The sequence below is a fragment of the Lissotriton vulgaris genome, chromosome 1_1, assembly GCF_964263255.1.
Source record: "Lissotriton vulgaris chromosome 1_1, aLisVul1.2, whole genome shotgun sequence".
Lineage (NCBI taxonomy): Eukaryota > Metazoa > Chordata > Amphibia > Caudata > Salamandridae > Lissotriton > Lissotriton vulgaris.
In genome coordinates, this window is record NC_141685.1 from 750,381,521 (window position 1) to 750,398,817 (window position 17,297).

General features: G+C 43.4%; 1 protein-coding gene across 1 annotated transcript in view; it reads right to left on the bottom strand.

Annotated features, from left to right (window-relative positions):
• The window catches only part of LOC147747756 (2-5A-dependent ribonuclease-like), a 404,162-nt gene that overhangs the window by 284,626 nt on the left and 102,239 nt on the right, over window positions 1–17,297 (bottom strand). The window contains exon 3 of the mRNA XM_086926092.1: window positions 7,043–8,729. Coding sequence (XP_086782218.1) covers window positions 7,043–8,564 — 1,522 coding nt within the window. The 5' untranslated portion in view covers window positions 8,565–8,729. The remainder of the gene's footprint in view (window positions 1–7,042; window positions 8,730–17,297) is intronic.

Consider the following 17,297-nt stretch of genomic DNA (forward strand, 5'->3'; position numbering starts at 1 on the left):
CACCAACTCACTCACTAATTAAGCCACTGGCATATCCACTCATACACCCATACAGCCTTTTACACACAGCCAGCCACTCACAGACCTAATATAGAGTAAATCACACAGCCATTTACTCATCTATACAGTTATACACACCCACTCATTTATTCATACAGATACTAACACATACTAACTCCCCTATACCGTCACTGACACAAGCACGCACTCACCCAGACGGCCATTTTCGCAATCACTCAGTCACACGTACAGTCACTCATACTCCAATACTCACCTTCACTACCTTTCACACATGCATTTGCTCACCCATATACCACTGACATCCTTTCAACCACTGACGCAGCCATACACACTCACTCACCCATACAGCCCCTCACACACACACACACACACACACACACTCACTAACCCATAGAGCTACTAACTCACTCACACACTCATCTATACAGGCAGTTACACACCCACTCATTGACCCACACAGACATTGAGACACATATACACATACTCAACGACCAATCACTCAGCAATACAAAAACTCAAGTACCCACTCACACACCTATAAAACCACTTATACACCAACTGCAATGTCAGCCCTCGGTAACACAATCGGCCGAAACCGGCCGTCGCAAACTGCTCACCTGCACTCCCCCTGACCCCAGGGGGGGCCAGCTGAGCAGTTTGCCAGGGCCGGTTTCTGTTCTCAGTCCGGCCCTGGGGTGAGTGACTTGTGTGAATGGCGCTATCCAACACTTTCCCCACTGTTCCACTCACTGGAGTGGGAATTGTAATTTTTATAATCCTGCTATCCAACACTTTCCCTACTGTTCCACTCCTTGGAGTGGGAATAGTAATTTTTACGCTCCTGCTATCCAACACTTTCCCTACTGTTCCACTCGCTGGAGTAGGAATAGTAATTTTTACCCACCCGCTATCCAACACTTTCCCTTCTGTTCCACTCTCTGGAGTCAGAATATTAATTTGTACCCACCCGCTATCCAACACTTTCCCTACTGTTCCACTCGCTGGAGTACGAATAGTAATTTGTACTCACCCGCTATCTAACACTTTCCTCACAGTTCCACTTGCTGGAGTAGGAATAGTAATTTGTACCCACCTGCTATCCAAAAATTCCCTATTTTTGCAGTTGTTGGAGTGTGAATACTAATTGTATTCCCTTAACTATGCAGCATTTTAAATTTTACTATATTTATTGTTGTGTACATTATTATATATTTATTTTTATATTTATATAGGTTTATTTATATATCTATATATATATATATATACATATATATACATATATGTAAATATATTTTTAATAATGTTTTAAATATTTTATCATTAAGATTAATAAATGTTTTATAATATTATTGTGCACATATTTATTTTAAAACATAATTCTTGTTTTTCTAATATTACTTTTATTCTTTTTACATTTAAAGCTTTTTTACATTATTTTAACTATTTTTTATTTAATTGTGTTTATTATTTAATTACTTTTATATTATTTTTAACACATTTGAACAATTCGATATTTTAGTTATCTGTATTGTAAACATCGATATTTTGTACTCAATATTTTTGTACTTACCTGTTTGTAGATAGGGAATCTATATTCTGTCCCTCAATATTTTGGCATCGATATTCTGGACAGTCGATATTCTGTCCCTCGATATTTAGTCACTGATCCATTCACTGCAAAGCCAGTTTTTAGGAGCTGATCTGCTTAAAGCCACAAGTGGATGATAGGTTTTTTTTTTTTGGGGGGGGGGAGGGGTTGATTTCGCAAATTTTTATTGGTAGTTTCCAAAAAAATATATATATATACAAAAACATACATTAAGAAAGCATAGACGACACTGGTAAGCACAGGTGATATGGTGGCGAATACAGTAAGTAAATAAATGGAAAACTATCTGTAGAGAGAGTGACAATCACGTTAAAATCTGAGTAGATTAAATAAATTAGGTAAAGGGGGTAGATCAAGACTAAAACACAAAATACAGTGGAGGGCCGGCAGTAATCAGAGTAAGTGACTCTCCTATTTGGCCTTGTTACATTTTAATTGGAGGGAGTAGACCTCTAATTGCAGCTTGCCAAACAAGTGGTGCTGAAATTGCTTTAATGGCAAGGTGGTTACTTTATATGTACATCATTGTGTGGTGTTATTCTTGTGAGATCCATGAAATGCTTTAAATTCCCTGTTTGAGGTGCTACACGACATTGAGTTTCAACTTTTCAGCATTTAAACTCCACTAAAATGAGTTACAGTTTGCTCTTGTAAACTTTGTTCATCAATGCCAGGTTCAGGTTTGGATTTGTGGTGAACAAAGTTACAGGTCCTAATGGGACTGATCTTCAAAATCAGTAGTTACTAATCAAATTAGGTCATAATTGCAGAAGTGCATAGGTGCCCACTGAATATTCTCCCAATATAAGTTTATTGAATGGAAATTAGGATTATGTGTAAAATGTTTCCTGAAGGCTGATTTAGCGTACATTGAGGGTGGCAACTTTGGGCTTGTTTTTGGGCTAAAAATATAAATAAATCTGGCAACACTGCAACAGAGGGCGGGTGAAGGCAAATGAAGACACAGAGAGGGCACACTCAAGAAAATCTAGTACGAATGAAGGGGCATATTACCAACAACTAGCGATAATTTTTGTCTCTAACTTGTTTAGAGACAAAAATTATCGCCGCACATCGGCGATTTTTATCGCAGATAAACCTTGCTATTAACAAGGTTTATCGCAAATGCGATAAAAAACGGCCGAAATGCATGAATATCGCTGAAAAGTCAGCGATATTCATGCATTATCGAGCAAATGCTCTTAGCCATGTTATCCACCTCCCATTGGATAACATGGCTAAGAACTGCTCAGGGCAGGTGTTAGCTTTTGGAGATATTCCCGCTTAGCGCGAATATCTCCAAAGGTTGGTAATAGGAGATAGCGATGTTAGCGACTGTTTTCAGTCGGTAACATCTTGGCACGCCCACTTTGCATCTCATTAGTGATAAATATCACTGACATGCAACGTGGGGCCCAAGATGGTCGCTATCTCCTACTAGCTGTCGCTAACTGGTGTTAGCGACAGCTTGGTAATAGAGAGATAATTTTATCTCCGCTTTCTTGGCTTTTAAAGTCAAAAAAGCGGAGATAAACCCCCTTGATAATATGCCCCATAATCCGGAAAACAACAGTCGCCCCCAGGCGGTCCTTATAAGTGGACTGAAGGAAGAGGGACAATGAGGGCTGGGGCAGAACAGGAGCAGCTGAAGCTCCCAACACTGTCCGTGGGTTGGGCCCCTCCTGTCAGCTGCCCGCCCCAGGTCCGCCGTGCCCTGCCTACCGGTATTTACCGCCCGGGGCAGACGCTCTCCTCCCGGAAGCAGAGGCAGATCCACAGCGAGGCTCGGCCAGGCAGAAGTGGCACAGCGGAGCTCGAAAGGCAGCCTTTGTGGCTATTAGAAGATCTGGGGCTATAAAGAGTATGTAAGCAGCCTTGTATTTAAGTCACTAGGCACAAATTTGGAAAAGACAGTCAAGTGTTACACACTACATGCCCACTTCAAATCATCACCCTAAGGGCAATGATTTGTTAACGTCTGTCTTTACCTATCATTAACAGCAGAGAGCTCTCTCTCAGCAGTGCTCTGTTGAGGCAAGAGCGGCGGTGAGGGAGGCTGCACAATGCGAACGCAAGAGAGAGAGAGATGGGTGGCCTTCGCGGAACAATGGGCTCTAATAGTCATTGCTCACATCCTTGCAGCATTACGAGCCAGGGGACTGACTGCAAGAAAAGACAAGCGGTCGCGATTGTCCAAGCAGCGAGGCTCGGCCAGGCAGAAGTGGCACAGCGGAGCTCGAGCAGGCAGCCTTTGTGGCCATTAGAAGATCTGGGGCCATAAAGAGTATGTAAGCAGCCTTGGGCCTTCTTTATGAAGGCCTTGCGCCGCCGGTGCGCCACTTTTAACATGGGAAAAAGTGACGCAGCGGTGGCGCAAGTCCTTCATAAATAAGGCCCCTTGTATTTAGTCACTAGGCACAAATTTGGAAAAGACAGTCAAGTGTTACACACTACATGCCCACTTCAAACACATCCCTTCCAAATTGCAAAATTTGCAAAACCATTTTAGGAGTTGGTAAACGTTTCTGCTAACGACTCCTAAAATGACTGAATTAAATTTTAAAAAAGCATTTTAACACTGAATCGAAACATTTGCGTTTGTTAAAATGATTACTCACCTGGCCCCATGTGCTTTCTTTTGAGACACGATATTGAGACTGATTAGATTACCCTCATCTCATTCCATTTGTCCTTCCCTTCTGAATATTTTAGAGTAAATCATACTCATAGGGAACTACGTACAAATATATTCCTTCATTGCTCACGTTGACTTATCTACATCTTACATCTGATTTGAGATGCTAAGTGACTAATTAATGCCAGTATTAATGTTCGACGTTGATTGAGCCTCTAACTTATCGCTCGTACTCGATCTCTAACTGCTCTTGTTGCAGCACTCTTTATGACCGTGTACTAATGTACAGGCCGAAACATCATATCTTGACTACTGAGACCATGAATATTAGTGTACCATAAATCTGACTGCTGATTGGGTTTCAGATATTTTATGCTGCCTTGACTGATCTGGGTCATGTAGTTGTTACTATTTTACTGTGGCTCCATTTTTGTCTTGATGTTATACTACTCACTGTGTGATCATGGACTATACTGAGCACTCCTCACTTCATTTTACATATACTGCTACTAAACGCAATACTGCACTATTTTACCAATTTATAATGCATTGCAATATTGACTATATGGTATTTGACAAATATTCTTTCAATGATACCAACGAAAAAATCACATCATTTTGTGTAATGTATTTGTTATATTGTAGAGTATTGTAATTTAATTTATATTGTAATTGAATTTATATAGTGCTTACTACCCCAGATAACGTGCTGAAGCACTTTTAGTTGGGCAACAGGCTGCCCTGGAACCCAAGCTTAGTGGTTAATCCAGTGGTTATTGGGATTAGTCATGTGCTCTTGGGGAGACCATTTCATGCATCTGCTCCAGTGTCTTTGTAGTAGATTAAATTGATAGGGTTTTAGGTGATCGCTATTGGAGGCTATGTACGTTAATGCAAATGAATGGTGAGCTTAACATGCAGACAAGAGGAGATTAGGTATTGTTAAATTGTCGAAGTATGGTTTCAAGAAAGAGAAGTTGTGATGAAATTACATGCAGGGACTTTGGGGAAATACTATAATAGAGAATAAGGCGAAACATGCATGCGACAGGAGTAGGCTGTAGTGTGAGTCATGCACAGGATGGACAGTAAGGCAAGAGTAATCCAAAAGAAAACATGGAGAGGTAACAGTCGGAAGTTAAATCGGTCCATTTTTCATGCAGGGTTTCAGGAATATAAAGGGGGCATTTTAAGGTGGCAGGCATTAAGAGTACGCAAAACTGTAGAAAGAAACAACATTATTAGTATATTAAATAGTTTTCTTTTAAGCACTTTCGATAGGTACTAGAAACTGGCGAATCGTTTGTCTGCTGCTTGGCAACCTCTACATTTCTGGCATTAAAAAAAGACAAATGTGTCAGAGAGGGTGCAGGCTACTGATCCCTCTCATATACATTTCCTCTGTCTTCAGAAATGCAGAACCGGACACTATATTATTTGTGTGTGTGTGTGTGTGTGTGCGTGTGTGTGTGTGTGTGTGTCAAGTGGTTGCGCTCGTACAGTAAGCATGCAACCCATGTATGGTATTAGGACTCTGTCTGTGTGTCTGTGTGAGAGAAGGATAACTGAATCCATTGGGATCCATACTGGATGCCCCTAATTCAGCAGGGAACAACATGGGTCCTGACAATAGTTCCCCAGATAGTGGACGTTTATTGCCTGCATTCCTGTGCTTGGAGGGAGACTGAAGTGAGAAGGGTGGATACAAGGCTACCATTAAAAATTCCATGGAGACTGTAAGCAATGGATGCTGGCAGGGTCTTCCTGTGCACTGCCATTTGATGTATTGTAGGGGTGAGACTGGCATTTTTGATATTCAAAATAAGGGAAGTTCTAAGCTAAGAGTGCCCTTTTGTCTGACCCTAATTGCTGCTTCAGGAAGGCTGATGATTGTGAGGTGAAACGTCATTGTGTTCTTGTGGGTACTCCTGCTCAAAGGCAATTCCAGTGCTACCTGCAATGAGAAGCATCAATTTACACAAAGACTGCGAATGTCAAGATGCATGGGAACGACGTTTGAAAGAGAACCAACCCTTACATAGTAATGAAGAGGAGGTATGAGCAAAAACTTCAACACAATATAATCCATCCATATGGATCAGCTCCACTACACCCTGGTAGGCAGGAACCAATTCCCCACACTATGATGGTTATAGCACAGCTTGAGAAAAGAATGAAAGTTGGGGACGGTCAAGCTGCAGATTCAGAAACAGGAGAGAGGCAAATGGGAGGGATGGTGAGAGGTGGCATGGCAAAGCAGTGGGAGTAGGGGCAAGTAAAGCACAGAGTGAAAAGGAGAGAAGGGAGCAAACTATAAAAGGCAACAAAGAGAAGGGTCCATACATTTTGATGGGCAAAAACTGAAATGCAGCAGAAGCATACCGAAGGGAAAATAGTTCCCTGAAGTCAGTAGTTGAAGTATACAAGTCAACCAATCAAAACTTGGTATGCTCCTCTTGGGGGGGGGGGGATAAATACAAGAATAGAGAGGAAAGTCAAAGTCAAAAAGTCAGGCACAAGGAGCTAAAATAGACAAGAAGGTAATCCAATCATGAGCAAGGGTCATAAGCAAGGGGCAGTCACAAAGACCACTTGTTAGTGAATTAATTTTTTTGTTACAATACTGTTTGCAGCAAGACTGCAAAGAGCTATTTACCCAATGTTGGACTGTATCTGTGTGCAACTAAGGCTGATAGTCATAACCCGTGGTTCCAACTGAAATACCTAAACCACTAGACCAGATTTACTCATTGCAAGGGTGAAAAGACAGTACTCACCTATCAAAATGTTTGAAGGACATACATCTTGGTGGGCAAAGTTTGATTGGTGTAAGTCCTCAAGAGCTTGGAATACATCTTTCATGATGTTCTTGGCTTTTAGTGGACACATGCTTGTATGTCCCTCAATGCTATTTTCACATAACATAAGGCACAAGTAATGGAGGTAATCATCGTCTTCTGCTCCAAGTAGCTTCATAGTATGGCTTCTGCCTTGGAAATAATTCAGACACCGCTGCTCCTGTAGGAATCTCTCATTCCCACCTTCTTTCAAGGTTATCTTCACGGCTACTTCATGATCATCATAGATGCCTACTCCAGAAGTACTTTTAATCTTGTAGTTGTCATTGATAAAGATCTCCAGTTTCCCTTTGAGTGGACGCTTCAAATCATGGAGTTCCTTTAGTTTCTGCCCCCAGCATTTGCTGACTGCAGTCCAGTTTGTTGATACGTCATATGGCTCCACAGTTGCACCATACTTGAGAAGCAGCTTCACCAACGATGGATTATACTTGGTCAGGGCCTCCTGGATTAAATGCCTATTTTTAGTGTCTGCCCCATTTTCCAACAAGAGTTTGACTGTTTGATAATCACTGTTACTGACGGCTACCTGCAATGCGCACCTTCCGGTGTTATCCTGTACATCCGCTTGACCTCCACACTTGCTCAATAAAGCCTCTACCATACTAGGTTTTTTCTTCTCCACTGCCATGAAAAAAGCTGTTTTGCCCTCTCTGTCTCTCATGGTAATCTCTACACCAAAATCCAGCAGAATACTGATGACAGTAGGGTCTGAACTACTCAGGGCATGATGCAATGCACTCCGTCCATGAAGGTCTTGGTGATTCACATCGGCTCCTTTAGCAAGCAGCATCCTGACTATGCTTCCATGACCATTCTTTGCCGCATCCATAAGAGCTGTCTGTCCACCTGTGCTCCTGGACTTTCCTTCATCATTTGCACTTCGCACCACATTTACATCTGCGCCTGCACCCAAGAGGAACTTGGTTGCTTGCTCATGACCATGTAAGGAGGCTTCCATTAACGCTGTGAAGCCATTGTTATCTTGCTCGTTGATATTTGCCCCTTTGGAAAGAAAATGTTTGAGGTATTCTTCATTTCCCAGCATCCCAGCAATAATGAATGGAGTACCACCATTATCTTTTTTGACTAATGGGTCTGCCCCCCTTTCCAACAAAAGATTAACGATCTCATCCCATCCCAGGTGCATTGCTTCAAGTAACGGGGTCCATCCATATTTGACTTTTGAATTGATATCAGCACCTTGTTCCAACAGGAGGCGGACTTTGCCTGACTTCCCTTCTACAACAGCCTTCCAAAGCAAATTGCATTTGTTTAACCCCGCTGGATAAAGCGCAGTGTTGACTTGCGTCTCTAATCCTGTTTGAGATTCGATGCCACAGGCTGCACTAGGCATCTCTTCTGCCACTGTAATAATTTCCTGATCCTCCAGGGAGGAGGCTTTTGACATAGAGGTTCCCATGTCCTCCCCCCAGTTCATGACAATAAGGTTTGCTTGAGTGGGTGGAAAAACATATATGTCAAAGGCGATCAGTATTGTTCGGAAACAGAGATGAACTCAATGGTGACTTCTGAATAGCCTGAGTGATTCCTCTGCTGGAGTGTACTGCATAGGCCAAACTGATTCATCTAGCTGGGGCTCTACCTGAAATGAGGAAATAGTGCAATTAATCCTAACGCAGACATTGTAATTAGATAAGCAATAAGGTCAGAACCACGTTGCTCTACTTTCTTTTGCAATACATTTAGTAGTTTAACTTGGGAGCAGCCAGTCAATAATACACCTCAATATTTGATATATGTTATCATGAAAACATCAGAAACAATTCTGCACTGTTTTGTTTAAATAGTGGTGCACAATATTGTTCACAGTTTTTTGTTCTGCTTCCCAGCCCCCAACTCCAGAAACTGCATCTATGATTGAAACTATTGATGTTAGTCATCCACCACAGTGGATTCAGACATAATCACACATTGATACAGTTTTACCTATATTACTTTCTGTACCTTGAGATCATGAAAGCCTGCCTTTTACGTCGTTCAGTGTCCAGTCTTTTGTGTGATCTTAAAAAAGTAAAGCAAGAATTATCCTATACTATTTCTGTTAACAGATATTTTACAAAACATTTAAGTGTGAATTTCTACTATGTGGGCTACAGTAAAACTATGTTTCGTACTTTAATACTATCCGCGATGCATAGGGAATCTGGGTGGGCATATAGAAAAAAATAATTGAAATTAACAGCTGTGTTACAGCTGATCTACTCACGTACTCCGTGGTGGCCATCTTTAACATCATTAAAAGCACAACAAAAAAGGGGAAAAAAACAAAAACTAGGGGGGCCTTTGGCAGGGTTATGAGACTAGAATTTAATCTGTTTCAAGGCAATAATCACAGGTCCTACACTAACAATCCATTATAAATACTACAAGTAATATGTGTCATGGGTAACATTCTACCATAGCAAAAGGGACCTATTAATTGAAATGTGAGATACTATATCGCACAAGCTTTCAGTTGATCATACAACGGTCCATTATTTCTTTAACCTCTACACTGATCCTCTCTCATCTCTTCAACCATTCACAGAATAAGCTGACTCCAATAAACTGGTTGCACTGGTCTGCATGAGAAAATTCCACCTGCCAGCCGCCTCCAACACAGCACATACTATACCTCATTCACCCAGATTAGGATGTCCAGGGAAGCTTAACACATCAAAGACAGCATTTTTCCTCAGCTCCAGCAGCAAGAACCATTTTCACACCCAATCACTGTCCTCTGTCACACAGGTGGAAAGATTCACACTCCAGCTTATAATGAATACCACATAACAAGGTATCTATCTCATAAGCAATCTATCCTTCATTGTCACCTTGCATGCCCTCTGTCCAGAGTCTACAAAGGTTGCCATTTCACTTGTGCAGCATATCCTAAAGTTCCCATTTCAGAGTGGAGACATGAAAATACAATGCTGGTGTACAGATAGAAGCATCTTCCATGCCTTCTGATTGTTAGTTATTCCCTAATGCAAAATGAGCAATTGATGAACGGAATGCTGAACTTTGTAAAACTTTCACCCCCAGTACAGAGACCTGGACCTAAATCTATTGTGTTTTTTGTCACCATGCCACTCCAGCTTGGAAACAGCCATATGCAAATCAGTCTTGACCCTGCTCCCCATGGGAACAGTCCAGCTGAACTGCCAAGCCAGGTCCCCTCTGGACCGGAAACAAGCATCCTGGGACTAGTTTCTTGGTATCACCACAAATCAGCCAGGCTAACTTGACTCCACTGGCATGGCAAGCAGGGGGCCCACCCACATCTGGGCATACCCGTCCCACTGAGGGTGCCAAATGCAAAAAAGAACAATTAAAGTACCGAATGCTGAACAATGTCAAACATTCACCCCCAGTACAGTGACCTAGGACTAAATCCATATTTTCTTTGCTCACCATACCACTTCAGTTTGAACCCAGCCAAATGCAAATCAGTCTTGACCCTGCTCCTCATGGGAACAGTCCATCCAGAAATGCCAAGCCAGGCCCTCCTTGTACCGGAAACAAGCATCCTGGGCCGATTTCGAGGTATCACCCCACATCAGCCAGGCATACACATCCCACTTAGGACGACAAATCCAAAAAAAACAATTGATGTATGGAATGCTGAACAATGTCAAACATTCACCCCAGTACAGTTATTCCCATGCATTTGTAACAATCCCTCCCTCAGCAAGAACCTGGTTGTTGTACTATGAACCAGTAATGTTTAGATTAAATGTTTCAGTCACCCTAGTTTGTGGATCAGAGAGGTGAGTGCCAGGCAACTTTAAGTAAAAGAAAAAGTAATTGGTGAAATTCTTGAATTAATCCAAGAAATTCGTAGTTACTGGTGGCTGTATTATAATCTGTCGTTTTTTAGCCCAACCTGCCACCTCAGACAGGAACCAACTATAGGCAAATCAGACTTCATACTGCTCCAATAAGAACAGTTAAGGTTACCTCTGTACAGGAACACAGGTATCCCTAGACTAGTCGCTGACTATATGGACCACATTCGTAGGATGTGGCTTGAGTCCAATAATACAGTGAGTTTAGGACTCTTGTTTGGGCAGACTACTAACACTTATATCATCACATTGGCGAATAAAGCAAGGGGTAGAATGACTGAATTGATCTCAGCCACTGGTAATAACTTTGAGCTACATCACAGTCCATAGCTTTTTCTTCAACCATGCCACCTCAGACAAGAACCAGCTATATGTAACTCAAAATTGGCCCTGCTCCATCAGGAACAGTCCAGACTTAAGCACTGTGCCAAGTCCCCTATGAATGGGAACATAAGTAACAACCGATTGTTTTAGGATTTCTTTGGGCCTCTTGAATAGGGTGCAGCTTGAATTTGATAGTATATGTCACAGTAAGCATGGGGCTAACATCTTGGCAAACCAGTCGGACTTAGGGCATCGCACTGAGGAAAACAAAAACATTATGGATAGAATCCTAGAATTAACAAACCTGAGCAACTGGTAATTGCTTGTGGCTATCCCCAAGTTGATTACTATTTTGCCCATGATGCCACCTCAGACAGGAACCAACCATGTGCAACACTGAGGTGCACCACTTGTGCCAACCATTTATCTGCTGGAGAACAGCTTCAGGTGCTGAGCTTAGTTAAGATTGACCACTTGTTAAGTCCACGAGGACTGTGCTTCTGTCCACAGTTTCATAGTTTTAATACCACTGCAACTTTTAAGACTACGTCCATCTAACAAAGGGGCTAGAGTAATATTTACACCAGGCTTTGAAGCTTGGACAGATCAATGATCAACATGAACAGTTTCCAGTGCTACTTCTATTAAGAACATTTCCCGGACACTTGGAGAAATACCTCCAAAATGTCTAAAGGCAAAGCTGAGGTTAATATGTGCTAGATCGCCTTAGCTTGCTGCAACATAGTCCCAAAACTGTTCCTGAAAAAGTTTCCTCGTTGCCTATCATTTAGTGTCCTGGGGCTGGTTTGTTGATCCTTTGTCTAAAGTAACTAGGATTTCCCAAACAGCTTTTATTACGCCCATCAACTCAATAGCTAGCTATTCTTCAAATCAGTGCCAATCATTCTTTAGCCAAAGACTGATCTTTTGGGGCTTTCAAATATCACGGGAAAAGCGAGAATACAGGCAAAGCTCAGGCATATGAGAACGTAAACTGAATGGATCATGCAGTGAGGCAAAACCCACCCGCCACCTGAGTAGGAGCGGATAAAGTGCAGCGGGACGGTGTAGTTCCCGGTGAAAATGGCCAGCACGCTGACCCTGAAGAAGGAGATGACTGGGACGCCAGCTTGGTGAGTGAATGCGGCAGAAGGTGGTGGGGGAAAAGGCTGCGAGTCAACGGACTGCACAGTGTAAGAAATGAAACGTTTGCGGTGTGGCAGCAGAGACTGGAAGCTACTGGGGAGAGGCCCAGTACTTGACAGGGCCGATAATGCAAGCTGAAATGCATTGTCACACATTTATTTTAATGCCATTGACGCGTCAAGTGCTGTACCAGCATGCCAGGCTGCTAGCATGCGCCGGCGCCTGTGACACCTGTGTGTCAGTTCTGCTGCTCCCCGGACTTAACAGTCAGCAGCAGGCTCAATAAACAGTTAATCATTTTTCATTACTGGCTGCTACAATGTTACATCTTGCTGCATTGCAATTCTGCCCGCCTCCATCTCTCTCCGGAACTCAGCATCCGGTGAGCGTGCAGCAGGCAGGGGCCGCCCCTCGCAGTTGCTTTGTACTCAGGCGCGGGGAACCATAGCCTTAAGTTTCAGAGGATCATTGCCTCCTTATGGTCTGCAAGGCCCCCAGACCACCGGTGCAGTTTTGCCGCCTTCCTCGCGGGCCCATCTCTCACAAGACGGGCCCGCAGTGCACAGCAGGCTAAGCAGGCTCATGAGGCCACGGTCGAGGAGAGACGTCTCCCAGGCGGCTGTAGGGCCCTGCAAAACACCTTAAAGTAACGCGATCTCCGTACCACAAATGTGCCCGTGTTTGACCCACATAGGCGCAGATTGCGACGGGTCTCGGCTCATGACGGGAACTGCCACTTGATTTTTAGTGCAGGAAAGACCGAGGTTGATTCTGGATGCGGGCCTCTCCCTCACCGGGCAGCTCACGTTCGGAGCATTGAGGCACGTGGTTGGACCACCGGAGAGTGTAGACTGGGAGCAGTGGTCCGTCAAGTGGGTCCCAATGCCCTCGAGGCGCTCCTGTTGATGGACTGCACCTGTCCAGCCTTCAAAATAAAGTTATTGTGCCGTTAACCTTTGTTTGGGAGCTCCGGCTACCCCCTCCAGTCGACCCCAACTAAGGTTTTTTCCTTCCCCTTCTTTCGAGGAATTCTGTAAGGTGGCACATACGGTGTCCTCGGGGTCCCCGCTCGACCCACTGCCCCCCAAATTCTGGAAGGCTTTCCACGCAGATCTTTTCTTGCCTTTGTTCTCGATCTGTCTCCAATCCTTGGAGTCGGTATCGGTGCCAGAATGCTGGAAATTAGCAGTAGTGTCACCTCTGCTTAAAAAGCCTACTTTGGACCCGGCCTGTCTTTCCAACTACAGGCCTATTTCCTTGCTCCCTTTTCCGATTAAGATTTTGGAAAAATGGGTGACTCGTTCACTCTCAGGTTTCCTGGAGAACATCGGCTGGTTCGATGAGGACCAGTTTGGCTTCCGCCCCGGACACGGGACGGAGTCCGCGCTGGTGACCGTGCTGGACAATCTTCGTTCGCGTGTCGACAGTGGTCGGGCAGCCTTTTTAGTGCTGCTCGACATGTCGGCCGCGTTCGACACGGTCTGCCATCGGACCCTTGTCAGGAGACTGGAGGAGTGCGGGGTCACTGAGGGGGCAAGAGACTGGCTGACATCCTATCTAGGTGGCAGGCAACAGTTGGTCTCACTCCCACCATTTAGCTCTGAGCCAAGGAGGGTAGGACAGGGGGTCCCACAGGGCTCGGCCATCAGCCCTATACTTTTTAACTTGTACCTCCGTCCCTTAGTCCAGCTAATAAAATCTTTTGGTGTCTCGGCATTTAATTATGCCGATGACACCCAGCTGGTCTTTTCTTTGGAAGGGAATAATGCGGTCTCGCTGGATACCTTCCATTGCTGCATGGCAGCCACAGTGGACTGGTTACGAGCTAATTCCCTACAATTTAATAGCTCCAAGACGGAGGTGCTCCACTGTTCCATCGACCGGATTCCGCGGGCACTCCCAGAGAACTTTTGGCCTAGTACCTTCCTTGAGCCAGTTCTGGCTTGCTCATGACCATGTAAGGAGGCTTCCATTAACGCTGTGAAGCCATTGTTATCTTGCTCGTTGATATTTGCCCCTTTGGAAAGAAAATGTTTGAGGTATTCTTCATTTCCCAGCATCCCAGCAATAATGAATGGAGTACCACCATTATCCTTTTTGACTAATGGGTCTGCCCCCCTTTCCAACAAAAGATTAACGATCTCATCCCATCCCAGGTGCATTGCTTCAAGTAACGGGGTCCATCCATATTTGACTTTTGAATTGATATCAGCACCTTGTTCCAACAGGAGGCGGACTTTGCCTGACTTCCCTTCTACAACAGCCTTCCAAAGCAAATTGCATTTGTTTAACCCCGCTGGATAAAGCGCAGTGTTGACTTGCGTCTCTAATCCTGTTTGAGATTCGATGCCACAGGCTGCACTAGGCATCTCTTCTGCCACTGTAATAATTTCCTGATCCTCCAGGGAGGAGGCTTTTGACATAGAGGTTCCCATGTCCTCCCCCCAGTTCATGACAATAAGGTTTGCTTGAGTGGGTGGAAAAACATATATGTCAAAGGCGATCAGTATTGTTCGGAAACAGAGATGAACTCAATGGTGACTTCTGAATAGCCTGAGTGATTCCTCTGCTGGAGTGTACTGCATAGGCCAAACTGATTCATCTAGCTGGGGCTCTACCTGAAATGAGGAAATAGTGCAATTAATCCTAACGCAGACATTGTAATTAGATAAGCAATAAGGTCAGAACCACGTTGCTCTACTTTCTTTTGCAATACATTTAGTAGTTTAACTTGGGAGCAGCCAGTCAATAATACACCTCAATATTTGATATATGTTATCATGAAAACATCAGAAACAATTCTGCACTGTTTTGTTTAAATAGTGGTGCACAATATTGTTCACAGTTTTTTGTTCTGCTTCCCAGCCCCCAACTCCAGAAACTGCATCTATGATTGAAACTATTGATGTTAGTCATCCACCACAGTGGATTCAGACATAATCACACATTGATACAGTTTTACCTATATTACTTTCTGTACCTTGAGATCATGAAAGCCTGCCTTTTACGTCGTTCAGTGTCCAGTCTTTTGTGTGATCTTAAAAAAGTAAAGCAAGAATTATCCTATACTATTTCTGTTAACAGATATTTTACAAAACATTTAAGTGTGAATTTCTACTATGTGGGCTACAGTAAAACTATGTTTCGTACTTTAATACTATCCGCGATGCATAGGGAATCTGGGTGGGCATATAGAAAAAAATAATTGAAATTAACAGCTGTGTTACAGCTGATCTACTCACGTACTCCGTGGTGGCCATCTTTAACATCATTAAAAGCACAACAAAAAAGGGGAAAAAAACAAAAACTAGGGGGGCCTTTGGCAGGGTTATGAGACTAGAATTTAATCTGTTTCAAGGCAATAATCACAGGTCCTACACTAACAATCCATTATAAATACTACAAGTAATATGTGTCATGGGTAACATTCTACCATAGCAAAAGGGACCTATTAATTGAAATGTGAGATACTATATCGCACAAGCTTTCAGTTGATCATACAACGGTCCATTATTTCTTTAACCTCTACACTGATCCTCTCTCATCTCTTCAACCATTCACAGAATAAGCTGACTCCAATAAACTGGTTGCACTGGTCTGCATGAGAAAATTCCACCTGCCAGCCGCCTCCAACACAGCACATACTATACCTCATTCACCCAGATTAGGATGTCCAGGGAAGCTTAACACATCAAAGACAGCATTTTTCCTCAGCTCCAGCAGCAAGAACCATTTTCACACCCAATCACTGTCCTCTGTCACACAGGTGGAAAGATTCACACTCCAGCTTATAATGAATACCACATAACAAGGTATCTATCTCATAAGCAATCTATCCTTCATTGTCACCTTGCATGCCCTCTGTCCAGAGTCTACAAAGGTTGCCATTTCACTTGTGCAGCATATCCTAAAGTTCCCATTTCAGAGTGGAGACATGAAAATACAATGCTGGTGTACAGATAGAAGCATCTTCCATGCCTTCTGATTGTTAGTTATTCCCTAATGCAAAATGAGCAATTGATGAACGGAATGCTGAACTTTGTAAAACTTTCACCCCCAGTACAGAGACCTGGACCTAAATCTATTGTGTTTTTTGTCACCATGCCACTCCAGCTTGGAAACAGCCATATGCAAATCAGTCTTGACCCTGCTCCCCATGGGAACAGTCCAGCTGAACTGCCAAGCCAGGTCCCCTCTGGACCGGAAACAAGCATCCTGGGACTAGTTTCTTGGTATCACCACAAATCAGCCAGGCTAACTTGACTCCACTGGCATGGCAAGCAGGGGGCCCACCCACATCTGGGCATACCCGTCCCACTGAGGGTGCCAAATGCAAAAAAGAACAATTAAAGTACCGAATGCTGAACAATGTCAAACATTCACCCCCAGTACAGTGACCTAGGACTAAATCCATATTTTCTTTGCTCACCATACCACTTCAGTTTGAACCCAGCCAAATGCAAATCAGTCTTGACCCTGCTCCTCATGGGAACAGTCCATCCAGAAATGCCAAGCCAGGCCCTCCTTGTACCGGAAACAAGCATCCTGGGCCGATTTCGAGGTATCACCCCACATCAGCCAGGCATACACATCCCACTTAGGACGACAAATCCAAAAAAAACAATTGATGTATGGAATGCTGAACAATGTCAAACATTCACCCCAGTACAGTTATTCCCATGCATTTGTAACAATCCCTCCCTCAGCAAGAACCTGGTTGTTGTACTATGAACCAGTAATGTTTAGATTAAATGTTTCAGTCACCCTAGTTTGTGGATCAGAGAGGTGAGTGCCAGGCAACTTTAAGTAAAAGAAAAAGTAATTGGTGAAATTCTTGAATTAATCCAAGAAAT